Here is a 19,871-nt window from a genome sequence, read left to right on the forward strand (position 1 = left end):
CCCCCCCCCCCCGCTGGGTCTGCTTGAAGCCATCTCCTGGGGAAACCTTCCCTGGCATCCACCACCCACTCAACCATGCGTCTTCCTGCTGGTGGTCTGTGTATTTTGGTTGTGCAATTTTCAGTTTGTGTGATTGTTTCCGGCTGACTTGAGTTGTGAGACTGTATGTATGTCCAGCTCCTGGGATGTGGTCTGGCACCTGACAGGTCTTCAGGACATCTCCGCTGGAAGCGTGGCTCACTTGCTCACTGGCTACCACTGAGTCAGTGACCTTGAACTGGCTCTGTCAGTGCCAGACTGGCGTGCTGTTCTGCTGACATGCTGCTGAAAGCAGTTTTAGGACATTTTGTTGTCTTGGTTGAAGAATTTACCAAAGTTTTAAGTGAGAGCTGTTTGTTAAGTGGAGTAATTAGACAAGGCATGTTAAGAATATGGGGTAGAGTAGTTTAACACACATGGGGGGGCCAGTTGTTGTGTAACTGGAATAGGCAAACACCGCCAAAGTCAGAGCCTCTTGCATGTAAAATTATTAGTTGAAATGTCTGTATCTCATTTTTTGCAACTGAGCACTCAGTGTACGAATTCAGATCTGCTTGATTTTCTTTAGCTTACTTGCTAAAAATTAATGTTTTCCTATGCAGACTGAAACAAAAGAAATTTATGCTCAAAGGCAGCTTCTGCTAAAAGACATAGATGTGCTAAGAGGCAGAGAAGCAGACCTGAAGCAAAGAATGGACGCTTTCGAATTGTGAGTAACACATGTGAATTCTGGATTTTCAGAGTGGCTGAAATTCGGAAGATATTAAGGGCGTTGAGTTCTTGTCAAGGTGATACTGCTTATCTGTAAAAGGCACAGGGTGAAAGAAACAATATTTAACTTTGACCTAGTAGGCATGAGGCTGCCAAGCCAAGTACCATTGTCAGGCTACAGTGAGACCAGGCAGACACGGGGCTCGCAGGGGCTGGGCCTCCTGTGCTCGGTGCTGCTGTCCAGTCCTGAGGGCCTGAAGGCAGGCAGCTGGCTGCCCGCATCGCCTGCTCACCGTCAGGGAAGGGTGAGCGCGGCCACTCTGGTCTCGTGCTGGGTGAAGTTAGTTCTCGTGGTCTGGGTAGGATTTGCTTTCTCTCGCACATGTTCTCTCCTTTGCATCTTCTCTGGGTTTAATCGTGAGTTCGCCAGCCTGTGCTTGTGATCTGCTGTGAATTGGTACTTGCTGATATATTAAAGAATTGTGTCCTCCTTCCTTCATGTTGTTTTCCCCCTTATATGGGCTTGATACATTTGATTCTGTCTACCTTACTGTCTGGGCAAAGTTGAAACAGTGACTAAGAGAGAAAAGAAAAAGCCAAATTTGGGCAGAGGCCATTTAATTCACTCCTGTCTCCGCACGTTTCCTGTTCCTCTTCCCTTTCGGCATATGAGCTGCATAGACATGCCTTTGCCACACTGGTGAGCCAGCAGAGGGAGCTGGCGCATCCGCCTTGCTCCTTCCCTGGAATGCTGGTCAGCAGCTCTGCCCCTGAGGCCCAGCCTAACTAACTGCGCCCTCTTCCTGGCTCCCGGTTGGTTTGATGAGTGATTTAGACCCTGATATGACGGCCATTCCATTCTTCAGTACTTGGAAGTTCTGTCTGTTTCTGCCTTGTGCACAATCTCACATGCTGACTTAAGTATTCAGTGGAGTATTTCACTTTCTGGGCTAATCGGTGCCATCCCACAGGTACAAACAATATTCTAGAAGTAGCAGGCACTTAAGTTCACCAACTTAAATTTAGTTTGTAGCATTGGATCTAATTTATTATTCTTTCTTCCCCAAATGACTATAGCCATCTGTCAGCTGTGACACTTACCTGGGCATCTTTTGTGAGAGCTCACTTTGGCCTTGGCACTTTCTCATTCACCCCAGCCAGGTGCCATCATATAGCTTCATCTGCTTGTTCAGAGTTAGCATACCCAGTTCAGTCTGTAAATGGAGGGAGGGCTGCTGACTCTTCAAGGCTCTTTCCATTACTTTCCAGCAGAGCGGTGGTCACGTAATGGTTTTCGTCTGTGCAGCTAAGAAACATGTCATTCTCTCCCCCCCCCCTCCAATTCATTGACTTCAGATGTTTTAGTTTTCTTCTTTGCTGTACATATATTTGCTAATTCCAGAGCCCAGAGAATGCAGGAAGAAAAAAACAAGAGCATGAATGATGCACTCAAGAGACGGGAACTGACTATCAAGAGCCTTGAGGAGACCTATGACCAAAAACTCAAAAATGAACTTCTAAGGTATTTTGAAAGTGGTGATGTGACAAATTGGTGGAAATGAGGCGATGGTGATGAAGTAGCCAAGAGTACCACTTTATGGCAAAACTTAGTGTTAAAAAATTATTTCATTGACACCCTGGCCTTTTCCATAGGTATTTGAATTAAGGTAAAGAATAGCACCCTCTCTTCTTACTGACAACTTCTCTATCCTTGGCGAGAGCCCGTGATTTGCTTTAATTTTCCGGGCCTTGGGTGGCCCCCTCAGCTTGCCTAGCTGATGCACTGTGAGGCCGGAGTCACCACTAAGCTGCCCTTCTCATGGCCCGCGCGTGCTGCCGAGACGGACTCGCTGGCCGCATAAGTCGTACTCTGCGCTTTTGGTGGCGACAGGGCTCGTCAGCCGCCCTTTGCGCCTTGCTCCAGACTTGTCACTGCTTCTCCGTTACATAGCAGCTGCAAAGATTTCTGGAGAGTGTTCCTGAAAAGGGTTTTACTGAGAAAGGAGCCTTTCCCCTTTTCCAAGTGTCATTTTTTAAGTGATTTTTATCTACTGATTACAAGTCAGCTCCTCTGAGATATCAGCTCCTCTAAGATAACAGCAAACGTTGATGTAGCCATTAAGCTTGAGGGATAAATGAAGAAGAGTGGATGTCAGCATTATGCGAGCTGTTTGGGGCCAGCTGTCCGGCTTTGGATATACGACTTTGCAGGTTTTGGGATTTGGAGGCTCCGCACCCCAGGAATACTGTTTTCCTTTCTCCTACATCTGAGCCAGAAAGCTCCCTATATAATGCAGCTGGCATTGGCCTTCACTACAGTGCTCAGCTCCTGAGGACAGAAGTGCTTTTATGTTTGTTTTAATTTTATTTTTGTATAGAACTGAGGTGTAGGCCAGTGGTGAGGGAGAGGAGGTGAGAAGATTCACCACAGACAGAGTGGGGAGCAGAACAGGCAGATTGACTGAAACGCACTGCGGAGGGGAGCAGCAGAAGACAGGAGGAGTCTGCTGCGCCACGTGGGTCACTCCCTGACCGGGATTGAACTCAGGCCATAGTGGTGATAGCGCTGAGATTCACCCCCTAGACCACCAGAGAAGCCCCAGAAGTTCTTATCCTAGTTGGGGGTGGGGAGTCTTGACTGGTAGCTCAGAAGCGACCAGGTATTATTTGAAACTTTGTTGTGTAAGTGTAACTCAGTGGTCTTTGCCGACACACACAGGTACAGCTGAGAAATGATGCTGCCGGCCACCTCACGATAAGGCTCTTCATGTTCTCTGACTGAGATTTGGGGCCCAGTTGACAGGATTGCAGCAGGGGTTCCCCAGACCTCTGACATTCAGGATGCGGGTCGCTGGCCCTCTGAGCCAGCCAGCCTGAGGTTGAGGCATTGTCCTGGTCAGTGCCCCAGGGTGCGGACAGTGACACGGAACTCATTCCGTTATTCTGATCCTCAGGTATCAGCTGGAGCTGAAGGAGGACTACATCAACAGAACTAACAGTCTGATTGAAAATGAAAGGAAGAATAAAGGTGATTCTTTGGGGGGGGCCTGTAACTTTCAGCTCTGACATAGGCGATTAACTTGCTGAGTGGGGTCTGTTCTGTTTTCTAAGAAATGTGCAATTACTTACACCTCATTGCTCATACAGAATTACTCTCTTTGGCCTTAATTTTACAAATCTTTCACTGCTTTTGCAAACCGCGTGTCTAACCTTTTGTGTATTCACAAATATCAGCAATTTTGTAGCAGGATTTTGTCCAACTTTCTTTCTGTATACCATGGTAAATCAACCTGTGACTGTCAGGAAGGCGGCAGCAGCTGAGCTACTATCAGTACAGTCCCTCTTCACCGTGAGAGGCTGCATTTTTGACTTGGGCAAAGTTTTATTTTAAGTTTTCTCCCCACTCTGTGACCTACTATCTTCTCTTCTAACATAGTTTTGTTTCAGGATATTTTCACTTGATCTATAACCTCCTAGGCTTTCACACGCATTAGCTGGAGGTGAGGAACGTGGGAGAATTTTCCAGTCTTCCAGGTGATTCACATTTCAGTGTATTCTAGGGCATCTCCACCTGTGTCAAGAAGTTCTACTTCTGGTAGAAATTTCAGGTGGATCCCTGGGAGTAAGCCAGGGCTGGCTTGACCTTGACCAGCCAGGTCACCCAGTATGTGGCTTTTCCTTTTGTGACTGTTTAGGAATGAATGCTTTTGTGTCAGCAAATTAGTTCTGATATATCTATACAGACTGGTAGGTGATGTGAAAATGACAAAAGAGTTACTACAGAATTCTAACAGGCCAGTTTTTGATCCTTAAAGAAATTCAGGTCTGTCTGCATGAGGGCCCTTCTGAGCAGATGGGGGGACAGTCGGAGCAGCAGGAAGATGTTTACACTGAGATAGCAGCTGCAAGGAAGCTCTGACCACCTGTTGGGTAACAGGGCTCTCCCCGCCTCCCGATACTCTGACCCCAGTATCTGCTATTTTAGATTATGAAATAATGGTCATTAGGTCTTGTATACTGGCCATCATTTGTTGTTGTTTGTTTTTTGTTTTCTGTTTTGGTTTGACCATGAATTGACTAGTATTCATTAGAAAAACATGATTAATTGGTTGACTTTTTCAGAAAAAGCTACATATTTGCAAGAGGAGCTCGCCTCTGTCAATTCGAAAAAGGAAGAATACAATTTATCTGTAAATCGTGTGAAGGAACTTGAGGTAATTGTTAAGCCTGGTGTTTTGAGGAAAATGTAAAAGAAGATATGAAATTTTAGTTTGAACTATATATACGCATCTGAAATCATTCTCTTGATATGTCTAGGCTGTTAGGTGACTAAAAGGTAACGGCTGGGTGTAAGTTAGTTCTTTCCGCCCGAGTCTCCAAGGGTAGCACAGGAAGGGCTTGTCCTTGGGGGCCTGGAGTCCTGCTGGAATGCTGCCTCCCGCCTTTGCTACTTGCGTGTCTTATGCCAAGTTCTGTGACCCTCGGATCCCTTCACCATAACCTTTGCAGTATCTCCCACATCCTGCGGTGGTTGAGGGGACTGATGAGTGAGCTGACTGATGTGGGTTTCTACCTCAGCGCTTTCTCCCTCCCCATCAGCAGCAGGTAAAATTCCTGTCTTAGGTTACATTGGGGTCTTCTGATTAAAACAAAGAGAGATGTTTTTCATAGGCCACCATTTCTTTCTTTTCATTGGTGTGCTCGCTACTTGAAGGACAGAGCTGGGACTTTAGATTCTCAAAATATATTCTGTACATAAAATGTATTTTTGCAGCTCTGACTGATTTGACAACTTTGTAGATTTCTGTAACATGAATTACACTAAGAAGAGGTAAGCACCCCACAGTTCCCTTGGCTTTTCACATTGAAAGATATATACTACTGTAGTCCGGAAAGTGGGGTGATAATCCGAACCAGAAGCACTTCCTTTGTAGGGCAGGATTCTGCTTCACCTGCCCTGACACTATGGCAAGATGCTCTGTTAGCATCTCGTTGTGGAACCCAGACTTTTGTCAGATGACCTTGAGTGAATTGTGGCCCTCAGCTGCTAGCTGTCTGCTAGTGGCCTGCTAGCTGTTACTTAAGCAGCGCCCTAAAGTCATTCGAACACAAATTTTCCTCTTTCACTTCCAGCTTGAGTTAGAGTCTGTCAAAGGCAAGTCCATGGCTCTGATGAAGCAAAACCACCTGCTGAATGAGAAAGTTAAAGAGATGAGTGACTATTCATCACTGAAAGAAGGGAAACTGGAGCTTCAGGCACAAAATAAATTACTGAAGCAACAACTGGAAGAGAGTAGAAATGAAAACTTGCAGCTCCTAAATCGTTAAGTCTTTTTTTTTTTTTCCCTGATTTGCGTGTTTTTGTGACAGCTGTTAGGTTTGAGTATGAATTTGTACCTGTGAGGAAAGCTGCAGTTGAGAAGGCTTTCTGACGTTGAGATTCTCAACATCTTGTTGTTTATAAACTGTATAGTCCTGCCTGTCAGATGCCAGACTCCCCTGTCCCTCTGACTGCCAGTGGGGTTTGGCCAGTGGGGGCCCCCACAAGCAAATGGAGAGATTAGCTGAGGTGAGGTCTAGGTGGTGATTGTCCTCTCTCAGTGGACTGGGCTGGCCCCACCCCCCTCACTGGAGCTCTGTGCCTCCCCAGCCCATTTTCTATTTCTGTAACTCACCCTGTCCCCACCCCTCGTGGCCCTGACACCAGGCTAGGGAGCCATAGTGGACTGTGGCTACCTGCATCACTTGCCCATTATTAGAGGGTCTTCCAGGGACCCGACTTGGGAATGCCCTTGGCTTCCTGTATGGACCCGGAAGGCCCTGCTGACACATGCTGAGGCCCGAATGACCCTTGGGGCCGTCTCCAGGTCTTGACAGAGGGCTCTTGTGCCTTGTGTGTGCTCTGGGTGGATGTTCAGGCTGACGTGAGGACCTGAGAGAATGCTTAAACTGGAGTAGGGTGCTGATGAGTAGCAAAGTTGTCCTCTAGTGCAGTCAGTGATTTTGTTCAGGAATTTATGAAGCAGGATTGCCGTTAGTCCATTTAATGAAAGTAATAATGGTGTGCCTATAAAGACAAGTAATAGTGGAAAACCTCTTCCGATGCCTTTGCTACGTGAAATGAGAGAACTTCTCTTTGGTATTGAGCAGGCTTTTTCTTTTTTCCATCTTCTTAGGCATTGCCATGCCATCTCCTGAACTGGTAATTTTCCAAAAAGAATTGAGGAAAGCAGAAAATGCTATAGCATATGAGCATAAGGAGTTCGAAACCCACAAGCAAGCTCTGCAAAAACAGCTGCAAAGTGAAGTGAGTATGGCCAGGTGTGAGGTGCTCCTGGTGTGAGGTGTTCCCGGTGGGAGGCAGCGCACGTAGATGTGTGGACCTGGTAGAAAACACGCCGACTTTGTTTTGATGTCGTCTGCATGGAGCGCATCCTTTCTCAGCCGAGTAAAAGGCAGGGGAGGGCAAAAGCACCTGCACATGCTCACCGTGGCGACTCTGAGGGTGTCTCAGGAGCCTCCCTGCCACATGCTCCAGAGAAGCTCCTCTTGGGGATGAATGAAAAAGGCAGTGGAGACTTGTTTCACGTCTGTTGTTTTATAGACAGTGGGTGGTGGGTGTGAAGCATGTCAGAATTACCAAACCGAGAAGCGTAAGCCCGTAAAAGAACTGTTTCTTCTCTGTGAAGTGAGCTGTGGTTGGTCTTGTATTGATTTCTTTCTCTGACCTCTTCAGATCGAGCATTCTGTACAGCTGAAGGCCCAGGTGCTAGAATACGATTCCTCAGTGAAGCGGTTGACTATGCAGGTGGCTGATTTAAAATTGCAACTGAGACAAACGCAGATAGGTCAGTGACTTTTTTTAACATGCAACGTGTGTGAAGCTTCTCAGATTTATGGAGATGAGTGTTCCTTATTCACTGACTGTTTAGTACTTCTCATTTAGAGGAAAGGCCATAGGACTCGTGTCACCTTAGAAGCGGAACTCTGTGTCCATGTGAGCAGTCCTCCAACCAAGCCATCAGCTAAGGTGACTTGCGTTTGCAGATACGCCGCAGCTTGGGGAAGCCTCCAACTCCAAATAAGAAAGGCGGCGGTGACAAGAAGTCCCCGCTTCATCCTGGGCTGACACGCTCACGTGTCACCTTGATAATCAGACCAGCGGCTTATTCAGGGGTCCTAGACAGGTGTGCAGATGTGTGGGTGAAGCGAAGGTGGCCTTAGCAAGGAGAGTCTTGCTGCTGGAGTCAGAAAACCGCATTTGTATGTGGACCCCGATTTTGGAAGTTGGCTGTTTGGCCTGGGCACATTCCTTTCATGTCCTTGAACCACAGATTCCTCATCTGTGCTGGGCACAGCTGCGGGCCGTGGTGAGCGGCCTGGGGTGTGCTCACGCAGGGAGCATCACTGCCGTGGTGTCGCTGCATGTCTTCACGGCAGAAGCATGTGGCCACTGGCCCTCCTTCGGGAGAGTGTCCTGTGGCCGAGGTGCCGCCTTGAGCTGCGCTGTGCCGGAGGCCACTTCTGAGCGTCAGCCTCCTCCTCAGTCTCGGGTTCCCTTCTGTCTGTGGTAGTCGCGCTTTGTTCTTATTTCTGTGCTCTCCTGATCTTCGTTTTCACGCAACAGTTCTGTTGGTCAGACTCCCACGACTGAAATCAGTGATCTTTTATAATGAAAAATAGTTTGAGCACATGCGCTGCCCATCGCGAACCTCTCGAAACCGAGCCATGGCGCAGCATCGCAGGAGAGCGGCTGCCGTGTGCACTGACTTTGCTCTAGGAAATTCCAGCAGCTCTGTGCCTTGCTGCCTGTTTGGTCTGGCCTCAGTCGGCCTCACTCTCCTCTGGGACAGGGGAGCAGTGAGTGTGAGCCCACCGTGTTGTTGTGACCGCACTTCTCACCCCCCGTGGAAACGCAGCCAGCGCTGGGGCCTGGAGTGCCAGGGCCTGGAGTTCCTGTAGGGAACATGTCCGTTACCTTGCAGCCAGACACCTGGCTCTCCGAGCTGGGTGGAACACCAGAAGATTGCGAATGGCTTTATATGAGCTCAGGGCAATGTTGTTTTTTTACATAGTATTTTATTTTTACATCATTTTGTGTATTTTTTCATCTCAGTTGTCATCCCCGTGGCTTCCCACCACCAAATCACCCTGTGTCAGGCCACGTTTTTAGCCAGATGAGTTCAGACTGGGTAGGCTTTGCATTTTCAGTCCTCAGAGCTTTTTGCTCTTTTTGCATTTTCAGTCCTCAGATGAAAGTGAAAAATAACCTGTTAGGAAGGCTGGCCCATGGAGCCGTCCTAGCATGTAGACACGCTCGGTAAATGTTGAGTACTGTCACTACTGCGTCAGAAACTGCTTAATGTGCAAGTTTGCCATTTCATGTAAGAAGTACTCAGTGCATCTCTGCCTCTTCCTCCCTCCCCCCAACGCCATGATAACCCCAGCCCTGGAGAATGAAGTCTACCGCAACTCCAAGCAGCCCTTCCTGGATCACTCCGTTAGTGCGTTCACGAGTAGCAAGATGGTGCCTCATGAACATGATATAAGTGGAGATTTCTTGAAAACTTCTCTGGACCAGGAAAGCCTGATGGTGAATGCAGTCTCACCAAGGAGTACAAGTTACCCAAATGCCAACACGGAGGGCAGTTCCCCTGATTCGGACCTGGAGTTTGTCACCAGCACCAAGGCTAAGATGAAGGAACTCGACCAGGAAGCTGAGCGGTTGGGGAAAGCCTTCCAGAGTTACCGCCAGAGAATCAGCCGGCAACCCACCAGTCGTAGTAGTAGCCTGGCAGCGGCCAAAAGCCCGTCACCCCTGCAATTGCTAAGAACTCTCAGGAACATCACTTCAGGTGCTCCTGAAAGATGTGTTTTGGCAGAAGACAGGGTGGTCTCCGAACTGCCTCCAGAGGACACCGATGTCATGCTTGGGGAGGACAAGAGCGAGGTGTCAGAAGTGCTGATGGGCAGCGTGGCCTCGCAGCCCAGAAGCGCCTCCTCCAGACGCCTCTCTTCCACTCCCCTCCCAAAGGCAAGGAGGAGCCTTGACGGTGACGTGTATCCCGAAGGTGAGCTGCTGCGGAAAGGGTGCCGGGTGTCTGGCACCCGGCGAGGGGTGGGTCTGGTCCTCAGTGGGCCTGTGGCCTGAGTCAGCACTGGCCCTGGGCAGCAGGAAGCAGTGGGCCAGACCTGGGAAGGCCTGGCCCCGGTGTATTCTCTCTGGGTGGGCGCAGGGATGGGGGGAGGGAAGCACCGATGGTGTCAAGTTCCCGCATTTGGCTGCGCACAGAGGTGTGTTCAGAGAGGCCATGGCTTTTCTTCACTGCTGATTGTTAGTGTGGACCTGGGTGCTCGCACAGCACTCTCACTCCGTGCTGGCACTGTTCCTCTGTGGGACTTTCACCCATCCTGCTCAGCTTTTTACAAGGCTAATAGAATTTCTCTTCGAAGTAGCAGGAGCCTTCAGAAGCCACGTTGCTGTCATCTGCGTGCCATCGCTGCTGTTCTCACCCTGGCTCTTTGTGCCCTTAGGTTTGGTCCGATCCCATGTTGCATCCCCCACTCCTGGCTCCAACAGGACGACCCCGCCGTCACCAGATGAGTCCAGGCACAGCCCCTCCATCAACCTGCTGTCCAGCGCTCTGGAGCTGAAGGCCAGGTGAGCCCAGCCCAGCCCAGCCCACTCGTCGCTGTGTGGGCAATACTTGTTTGGTGTCCTCAGGGCAGTAAAGAATTTCAGTCAGATGAGAGGATTGGGGTCTTTGAGAATCACCTGAATTACATGGGGAGAAAAGATTCCCTTTAGCAAATAAGTAATTCGTGTTTGCTTGAACTTGATACATAGAAATATGCGCTATGGAATCAGTAAACATCTTTATAGCTCGTGAGTAGACGTGGTTCCTAAAGAGAAAACTCCCAACTTACAAAGTCTATAAAAGCAAGTTTTATAGAAGCAAGTAAATTTCAGTTTAAACCTGGAATAGTTTCACATGTTGGTAAAAAGTCCGTTAAAGACATTTTGGTATTTAAATAGGATGAATAAGGCTCTGATCTGTATGTCACTGACATGAATTTTAAAATGGCGGTGGGGTTTTGAGTGTGATCGCTGAAGCAGGGTGGATGAATGTGTTCAGAGCGCGACCCCGGGTCACCCGGCCTGGGATCCAGTCACGCACGCGAGCACGGCCCGGGCCTGGTCCTGTGGGGGAAGACTGCGGCGCCTCGCTTCCCGGCTGTCTGCTGTATGCGGGTACACTGCCCCTGTACCCCTGTGCTCCGAGAGGGAGAAAATCTGGGGCTCGCCCTTCCGTGCAGTAAAGGCTAGAGGAAAGCAGGCATGTGCTGCCCAGCTTGGGCCACCGCCCTGTGCAGTGTTTGTTTTGTTCAGAGGCGTTTTGTGGATCTTGAAGATCAACCCCCCGGGACTCGTTTCATGAGCTAAGGCGGAGAGGGCCCGCTTTGCACAGCATGGTTCGGGGAACAGTGGCTGGGGCAATGCTCCTCCCACCTGTAGCCAGGCCTGGGGTGGTGAGTGCCTGTGGCATGACACAGCTCTGTCTCAGAGCCAAAGAAAAGTCAGTTTTCTGAAGCATTTTTTTCAAGTCCTCACCCTATGCTCTCGGGTTTTACTTTTTTTTTTTTTTATTGAGGTAATAATTGGTTTACGTCACTGAGTTTAACTTTACTACCATTACATTCATGAATTTTATTCTTCCATTCCAGTATTTATCCAAGACAAACCGAGCCTCAAGACAGAAGTGAATTTTCAAATCCAGACAAATTGGCTTTTAAGGACAATGAGGAATTTGAATTGGCTTTTGACTGTAAGTTCAAATATAAGTACTGATTTTTATAGTTGCTAATGTAGAAAGCCTAGTTTTCATGAAACAGCCATTACTATGAAAAGTAAAGCCTTCTGAATTGGGACATTTGTATTTCATGATAAAACCACAGACATACCGGTTGCCTTATTTTCATACCATACAGATTTTCAGAGGTGTGTCTGAATTTCTGTTTAAACAATTTTGGGATAAGTAATCATTTAAAACTTGCTGTGAAGCTCATCGGGGTTCCTTGCAACTTCATCTCCCAAGGTTGGGATTGCCTCAAATTTAAAGCAATGTTCTTTTTTTTTTTCCTGTTTCTGGAATACTAAGGTGGTAAGCTTTTGTTCTTAAGTTACACTGATCCTGTCGACTGCCTCAGGTGGAGTAACCCACCCCTCCTGGAAGAGGGGCAGTGGGAGACCCCAGCTGGGCCTAGAAGCTGTCCTCCGGGCTACGGCGCGGCTCGGCGTGCCCACCTCCAGCCACTTACATGTAAAATGGGTGGGACGACCAGCTGAGGGTCCTGTAGCTCGAGAAGTCCTTGTATTTGTACTCAACTCGCTGTTTAGCCTGGTGATCTTCACCAACTCTGAAAGAACAGCCTTTGAAGTTACATGAGACTCTAAATTATTAGTAATGAACTTATTGATGTTTAAATAGAAGTCAAACGATTGCCACCAGCCAGGTGAATTCTTCTGTCACTAAATTTTTCCTATTGGGTAACAAATCTAATCTGTAAACCTACTTCTTTAGAGTGCAAGAACATTCTATCAAGTCTGAGGACACACCACTGGCAGCTGTGGTGCTTGCCATAGGGAAGGACCGGCTCGGCCGCTGTGGTGTGGGGTCCTGCCATCCGTCACCCTCACGTGGGAGCACGCCTCAGTCTTGCTGCCTGGGCTGGGGGCTCACGGGCCCCTGTTTGTTCTCGTGCAGATGCAGGGAGCGTGCCGAGGCAGTTTGAGGTGGATAGGCTCCAGCCCGCTGGGGACATGCCTCAGGCAGATGCTGCCCCTGTCACTGCTGCGGCCGCTAGCACGTCTGCCTCCTGTCACTATGCAAGTAAGTTTGTCCTTAATAAATAGCATGGCCACCTCCTGAATGCCAGCTTGTGTGTTCGCTCTGTGAATCATGTCATGGTCACTGATGGGCTTAGTGTGAGCATAGAGTATTCGAAGGCTCACTGGGGTGTTGTCATCATTAAAGACACTTGCCGAAGTAACTCAAAGTGAACACGGTGCTGAGGCAAAAACTCTGGGAAGGAGAGGTTTGTCGTTTCATTTTCCTGTTCCATTTGCTTTAAAGGGTGTTTTTTTTTTTTTATTTTTTATTTTTATTTTTTTATTTTTTTAAAGATGTATGTATTTGTGCATACAGAACTGGGGTACAGGCCAGAGGCTCAGGGGCGGTGAGAGGCTTCACCAGAGACAGAGCGGGGAGCAGAACAGGCAGATCGACGAAGTACACTGCTGAGGGGAGCAGCGGGCGGGTCAGGAGAGGTCTGCCGCGCCATGTGGTCACCTCCGGGGCAGGCAGGAATCGAACTCATGCGGAAGCAGGTTTAGATTCTCAGTGCTGTGCTTTAACCCGCTGTGCCACCAGGGAGGGCCTAAAGGGTGTTTTATAGTTGCCTGGGGTCTGACAGAACAGTGACCTTTTGTTCAAGATACTTCTGTAAAAGCGACTCCGGAGAACCTTAGCATCTGAGAGGACATGAGGGAAAATGGAAACAACAACGGATGCTCACTGTACAACTTCCAACGTGTTGAGACATGCTCTTGTTTTTTTGTCTCTTTGCTTTCTTTTCCTTAAAGCATTAGGACAGGAAAACCTTTATGTTTCAGGTTTGTGTTTTTTAAGATGACACTGGAAGAAACTGATCTTCAGACTTCCTTTACCTGGCTTGCTTACTCTTTCCTCTTACCTCTCCAGATGCCCGCTTTCGGTGTGGAGGTAGGGAGGGGAGCGGTGGGGGATGCAAGCCTCATTCCAGGGCTCTGGAATGAGGACCATAGTGTTTGTGCCTCAGAGGTGGAAGGAAATCCCTCAAGTACAATTCCCGTTAGCCCCTCCTAAACACTGGGAAAACATCCTCTACAAAGCCTCTTGTGGGTGTTTAAGTCATAGAACCCAGAATATGAAGGACCCAGAATATGAAGAAATGCTAAAAGAAGCTAGAAATTTTGCTGATTCCGAGTAAATTTGCTTTGAAAAGCAGTAAAACTTCCAAGATGCTTTCCTATGCTTGGCACTTTCCCGGGCTGGCTTTACAGCATTGAGCTGACCTGATCCCAGTGGGGACAGGTATTTTGGCGGGGGGTGGGAGGGGAGGGGGGCGGCATAGTGACCCCTGCTCTGGTAGCAGTCGTAGAGCCCGAGTAAGTAGGGTAAAGCTACGTCTTCCAGTTCGGGAAGCCAGGGGAGCAGAGAGTAGGTTCTTATAATGGCTTTCAGAATAATTCCTAAATGGTATTTTACATTTTGACCATAGAGAAATTGTCTTATAGTCAACATTTCCACGTCATCGTCTGGGTGCAAAGGGAAATGAAACTGGCCGAAACTTTCTATATTTGAGGGACCCAGTGAAAGTGCTGCTTTCGTTTTTGCTCTGACACCCAAAGAGGTCTCTGCAGCTAGAGTGGAGCCCACAACAAGGGAGGACCCTCCCACCTTGATTTTCTGCAGTCGGACTCAGAGTGCTGCTCTGCGCCAGGCAGCAGCGGCCTTCGGAGAGCCCCTCCTTGCAGCAAGGAGGGGTGCGCTTCTGCTTGTGGTCCCGAGCAGCTGCCTTCTGTGGTGTTTGAATTTTATGACCAGGATCGACATTCAGAGAATAACGAGCCCTGTGCGGCCTGCTGTGACTTAGAACAGGGCACAGCCAAAGGCCCCTGCTGAACCTGTGAGTCACCCCTGGCACTGCCAAGGGGAGGGGCTGAGGTTCCAGGCCACAGCTAGAGGAGAGATGGCAGCAAGCCTTGTGGGATCGAGGCTAGTCCAATCTGCAGGGCCCCGGCTCGGGCCCAGGGCTGTGGGGACTAGAGTGACGCACCGTGTGGGCCTGGCCCAGCAACTGCTATGGTACGAAGAACCCAGAGGCACAGCACGCTGCGCAGGGCCAGGGCGGGGAGCCTGTCACGTTAGGAGTGAGGAGGCCCACAGAGCAGTGGCGCTTCTGTGTGGTCAAATGGGTTTCATGGAGGGGGACGGGAGGGCGTGCCTTCTGGAGACAGAGGAAGCAAGGCCCAGAGCCGTATCCAGGTAATCGGCACTGTGCCCAGATGGACACTCATGACGTGGAAGTTAGGGTGCTGTTGGGAGTCACCCTGACAAGGCAACTGGCCGGAACCTGGGCCACATGGATTTGCGCCCTTCCAGAGCAGAGCCAGCGCCTAGCAAGCCCGGGTCTTCTCTGGGCCCACAGTTGGTGCTGAAGGTGAGGGAGGTGGGTTGCTAGGGGGCAGAGATTGAGTGGGTGGGCGGGGGTATCGGCAAGGAGGTTAGTGTGGCTGTGCAGGTAAGTGGGCACCGGGAGCCGAACTGCAGCAGCGCTGCCAGCAGCTCATGGCAGCGGAGCAGGAGCAGGCCCCAGGTGCACCAGTGGCCTAGTGCACACGGTGCAGAGAGCTTGATGACAGGGAGGGAAGTGACAACTGCAGGTAGGAAGCCTGCCCGTGGGGTGAGGGCAGGGAACCCACCCGGCATGGGGGGGAGGGGCTGGGGAGGAATCTGCCTGAGAAGCGCCTTGCGCGTGATCAGGAAGGAGGTCAAACTCAGCCCTAGTGAGGGAGCAGCCTGGAGGGCATGGGGAGGAGCCGGGGATGGCTCGGGGCTCAGAGACTCGGGCGCCTGTGAGGGAAGAGAAGAGCTCGGAACACACTGTGAGGAGAGGGCACCAATGGTTAGGCGGCAGGCCTCGAGAAGGGGAGCCAGGCTCCCCAGAAAAACAGGTCTTGCCTTAGTAAAGGGTGCAGGGCAGGGTGGGGGGAGACGGGGTGTGAGAGGGTGACCTGGAGGAGGGGGCTGGAGCTGCTTGCATTGAGGGGGCTTGTATATGCCTCAGTGACGCAGCAGTTGCTTGGGGTGGGAATGGGAGTGGGGGGCCCGGATTGGACGGCAGAGTCGGGTAAGCATCCAGAGCCGCTTGAGCCTTGCCCAGGACCCACATGCCTCTGAAAAATCTCACTGGAAGCTACTCGTTCTTCATTTCCTACCTTACTAGACACGGTTGAGAAACAAGTTGAGGAGCAGAAGGAAGAAGACAACATATGGGAACAGAAAGTGAAGGAACGAAGGCAGAGAGAAGAGAAATGGCATAGTGAGCAGCAGGAAGCTCTAGAAAGGGAAAGAAGAGAACTAGAAAAACTGGATCAAGAACGGGTAATGTGAACAAGTGAATTCTCAGTGCTGGTTGCTCCACCCTCGCTGGGCACCGTGCTCTTGGGGAGGGGGTCCTTAGTGTACCCTGAGCCAGAGGCGGCTCCTGGTGCCCGCCCCCCCAGGTCCCCTCCGGCCTCCTCTGACTGGTTCAGTGCCCAAACAGGTGCTCACACTGCACTTCCCCTCTGTGGCTCGCGTAAATGAGCCTTCCGTGGGCATGTTCCTCGCTCTTCTGTAGCCCAGGATGCAGGGTGGGGGGCCCCTTCCTTCATGGCGGGGAAGGGGCCGCTGCCGCTTTAGATGGGCACAGAGCTCCCTGGTGCGGCTTGCATGAAAAGGATGTGAATTAGGCTCCACGCGTTTCTTAAACACTTAAAGGTTTTAAAAATGGACTTGTGTGTCTCCTGTTTGGGCACCTCCTGTTTTCATAGAGGATGACTGAAGACTCCTTGAAGATTGAAATGGAAAAGGAATTAGAAGTGAAAGATAAATCTGCCTGCAGTGAAAACCTTCTGGAGAAATATATGAAAATCATCAGAAAGGGCCAGGGCCAGGCGACGGCGGGCCAGGTGCCATGCTGGGGACAGGCTATCCGCGGTGGGGGTTCAAGGGCCTGTGGTGTACTTGACACCCTCGGGGCAGAGCTCTGTCTTCTCCACTGGAGACAGAATGACGAGAGCGTGGAAAAGCCAAAGTTCAGGTGGAGCCTTGGTTCACTTAACTGTATTAAACTCCTGATGAAATTTCATCACTTTTCTGGAGTAAAAGATTGAAGAGATTGCAGAAGTTTGTAGAAGTTGGGATGTCTCTATTTTAAGAGCGAGTGAGAGATAATGAAACATGCCTGTCAATGAGTGACGGATGCGTCGGTCCATTCAGGCATCTGGGGCACTGTGGGTGTGGAGATGGCACTGCACCACCTGCTTGGATGTTCTTGCCAGGTTTTGTAGGCTTTTTAAGTCACAGATATGGTTCCAAAGTAGTTCTGAGAAACTCACAGATCGGCTACTGAGACTCACATCTAATTTCAAAACTCCTTCCCCCATCTCAGCACTTAGGAAAGACCATCGGAGACGTCTCACAAGCGGACACACTGCCGTCCAGCGAGAAGGACGAGAGGTACGGCATCCCCAGCCTGTGCGCTGGCAGGGGGCGTTGCGGCGGGTCTGGTCAGCCAGGGGCGACGCCCAGCTCCTGAGGGTCATGCACAAGAGACTGCTGACTCAGTCGAAGTTAGTGATTTCAGAAAAAGTTTTCAACTTCTGAAATGGCTTCTGGTATGAATTGTAAGCAAGGGCAAAATCCCCACGGGGAAGGAAAGAGAATTTTGTAGAAATAGCTGAATAGGCTTGACAAGAACTCGCTTTTTTTTTTTTTTTTTTGGACTTAACAAAATTTCTAAATGTGTGTCTTTACCTAACTCAGTGCCAGAGGCTCCTCTCAGGAAGAAGCAGATGACTTCTGGTGACTGTGGGTGACCCCAGCTTCACGTAATGTAACCACAGGGCTGAGTGCTCTGCAGTAAGACAAAGTTCTCAATAAAAACTTTGTGTAACCTATGGCTTAATGTCATGATTTTGTTTGGGTTATAATGTATGAATTAAAAATAATCTCCATGGGTAACACCCTGGCATTTCTCACTGAGCCTTTTCACTGGGTTAGAATGCGCTGTCTTTTTTTTTTTTTTTTTTTTTTTAATATTTATTCAGACAGAACTGGGGCATAGACCAGAGGTGCAGGGGCAGTGAGAGGATTCACCAGGGACAGAGCAGGGAGAAGAACAGGCTGATCAAGGAAGCACACTGCTGAGGGGAGCAGTGGGGAGACAGAGGTGTGCCATGCCATGTGGGTCACTCCCTGGCTGGGGACCGAACTCATGTTTCAGTGGCTGTGGACAGCTTCACAGTGCTGCGCTTTAGCCCGTTGCGCCACCAGGGAGGGCCTCTTGGCCCATTTTTATCTGAAAACTCATCTTTTGGGCCCTATTGCATTTTGCAGGTTTCAGCTGGAGCTGTCAGACAGGAGGCAGTCTTCTGGAATACTCTCCCCTGGTTGCTCCTAGCACGTAAAGATGCAGGCTTTCCCAGTCTAGCTCCAGGGATAGTGAGCGTTGCCTCTGGCTTTACTTTGGACGTCTTTTTCTTGAGGATCAACCAGACCTTTCTAAGATAGCGATGAAAAGCAAAGGTCGCATTCAGTGAGCTCTTAGTATGTGCCGGGTATAATTGTAAGCCTTCATCTGTATTAACTCACTTCATGGTCTTACCAGCCATGTGGAAGGTAGGTACTATGACATTTTCAAATACACCACAGAAGCCCTCGCACCCCCATTTACGGCCCCTCCCCAACTTGGGCGGCGGATCGGTCATCTCCTGCTCCCAACCCTGCTGGATGATTTTTGTCTATTTCTCCGGAGGATTATTCACTGTAAGGAGAGCTACAGAGGTTCGTGGCCTGACTGAGGTCTGGTGGCCATCAGGTGCCAAGGTGTAGTGACCAGTACCGCCTCAGGTCGGGCTAGTCTGCAGTGGCTCAGGTGGAGGATGCCCTGGAACTTGTCTGGGTCACCTGCTCCATGTCCCTCTCCACAGTGATCTCTAGGGAGCACACATCAAGCAAACCAAGGTAACGCAACTCTAGTGCAGCGCCAGCATGACTCCCGAAGAGCCTTCATCCTCGCTTCTGTTGTTTTTTGCACACCTTGGAAGAGCGCCTTAATGGCCCCGCCGTTGGGGTCTCCAGAGCCTGCACGGAGAACCATTCTGAAGGTGACAGTCATCCCGGTTTGGTACTTTTAAATATTTTCTCCTTACTGAAATTCTCAATGGAGCATTCTCCTGACCTCAGTGCACATCTGCGTGATCATTATTCTGACCTCCTTTAGGTAATTTGGTTTGTTAAGGTCGGTCTGTGTGCAGTTTCATCCTACTCTTCAGCCGGGGATGTATACCACTGTTCCTTTTCCTTGACTTGCTATTTCTGGGCATCTAAAAGAGCAGCCTCCATTTGACAGTGTTCTTGCGTAGGAGATGAACCTCATCCGTCATTCTGGCCCAAGGTCTTGTTGCCTCTCAAACCTTTGTGACTTTCCCAGCTGCCGCCTTGGTGCTTCCTTGCAGCCGCGGTGCATCATGGTTGGCACCATGATGCAGCTGACTGGAGTCCAGACCCTCGGACGGCAGCTGGGAATCTTCCTGGGACAGGCAGGAAGGTGGGCGATTGGCTACCTCCCTCTGCATGTGACCAGGGGTACAGTTGTGGAGGGAGCTCCTGTGGGTACCAAACTCTGTTTGCTAGCCCACGGACTAGAGGCTGTGAGCCCTGTCGGCTTTCAGCACCAGGTGATCGTGGGTGGCAGCCTCGAAAGCTGGTGTGCCACGACTGTGGACACTCCTCTTCCAGGGAGAGGCTCAAAGGCCGACCTAGCCTGGGTGATTGCAGCCCTAGGTTATGGGAAACTAGAAGCCTAGTGCCAGGAAGCAGCTGGTAAAGTCTGCAAAATACCCCTCAGGGAAAAACTGGGAACTGGGTCTGTTGTTCCCTCTGCCCTGAGCCCAGGGGGAAGGGCTTTTCAGAAGTGCTGGTGTGTGCCCTGACCCGGGACTCGGGAGCGCCAGCCCACGACTGCAGCCCTCGTGCCCTGGCACAGGTCTGTGGATGACTCCTGGGAGATGCTGGGTATTAGGAATGGAGGCAGTGTGAACGCTGGCCTTGCCCGACTGAGAGGGGAGCAGCGAGCCCCCAGACGTGTGCTCAGTTAGCAGTCTTTCCGGCAGCAGTTTTTAAATATATGCTAATAGACCCTTTCGAGGAAAGGCAAAGGCGATGAGTCCTGTAGAGCTGTTTAAGAGCTGGCTTTTTTTTTTGTTTCTAAAGATTTATGTGAACAGAACTGGGGTACAGGCTAGAGGTGTG

General features: G+C 50.0%; 1 protein-coding gene across 1 annotated transcript in view; it reads left to right on the plus strand.

Annotated features, from left to right (window-relative positions):
- Positions 1–17,596, plus strand: part of OFD1 (oral-facial-digital syndrome 1) — a 21,178-nt gene extending 3,582 nt beyond the window's left edge. Inside the window, exons 7-21 of the mRNA XM_012730395.1 lie at positions 642–748; positions 2,153–2,272; positions 3,705–3,778; positions 4,873–4,964; positions 5,884–6,073; positions 6,927–7,057; positions 7,487–7,598; positions 9,198–9,821; positions 10,285–10,411; positions 11,476–11,576; positions 12,516–12,641; positions 15,799–15,956; positions 16,388–16,525; positions 17,008–17,075; positions 17,382–17,596. Coding sequence (XP_012585849.1) covers positions 642–748; positions 2,153–2,272; positions 3,705–3,778; positions 4,873–4,964; positions 5,884–6,073; positions 6,927–7,057; positions 7,487–7,598; positions 9,198–9,821; positions 10,285–10,411; positions 11,476–11,576; positions 12,516–12,641; positions 15,799–15,956; positions 16,388–16,525; positions 17,008–17,075; positions 17,382–17,424 — 2,211 coding nt within the window. The 3' untranslated portion in view covers positions 17,425–17,596. The remainder of the gene's footprint in view (positions 1–641; positions 749–2,152; positions 2,273–3,704; positions 3,779–4,872; positions 4,965–5,883; positions 6,074–6,926; positions 7,058–7,486; positions 7,599–9,197; positions 9,822–10,284; positions 10,412–11,475; positions 11,577–12,515; positions 12,642–15,798; positions 15,957–16,387; positions 16,526–17,007; positions 17,076–17,381) is intronic.
- The last annotated feature ends 2,275 nt before the right edge of the window (positions 17,597–19,871 follow it).

The sequence above is a fragment of the Condylura cristata genome, unplaced genomic scaffold (assembly GCF_000260355.1).
Source record: "Condylura cristata isolate star-nosed mole 26May11 unplaced genomic scaffold, ConCri1.0 scaffold00027, whole genome shotgun sequence".
Lineage (NCBI taxonomy): Eukaryota > Metazoa > Chordata > Mammalia > Eulipotyphla > Talpidae > Condylura > Condylura cristata.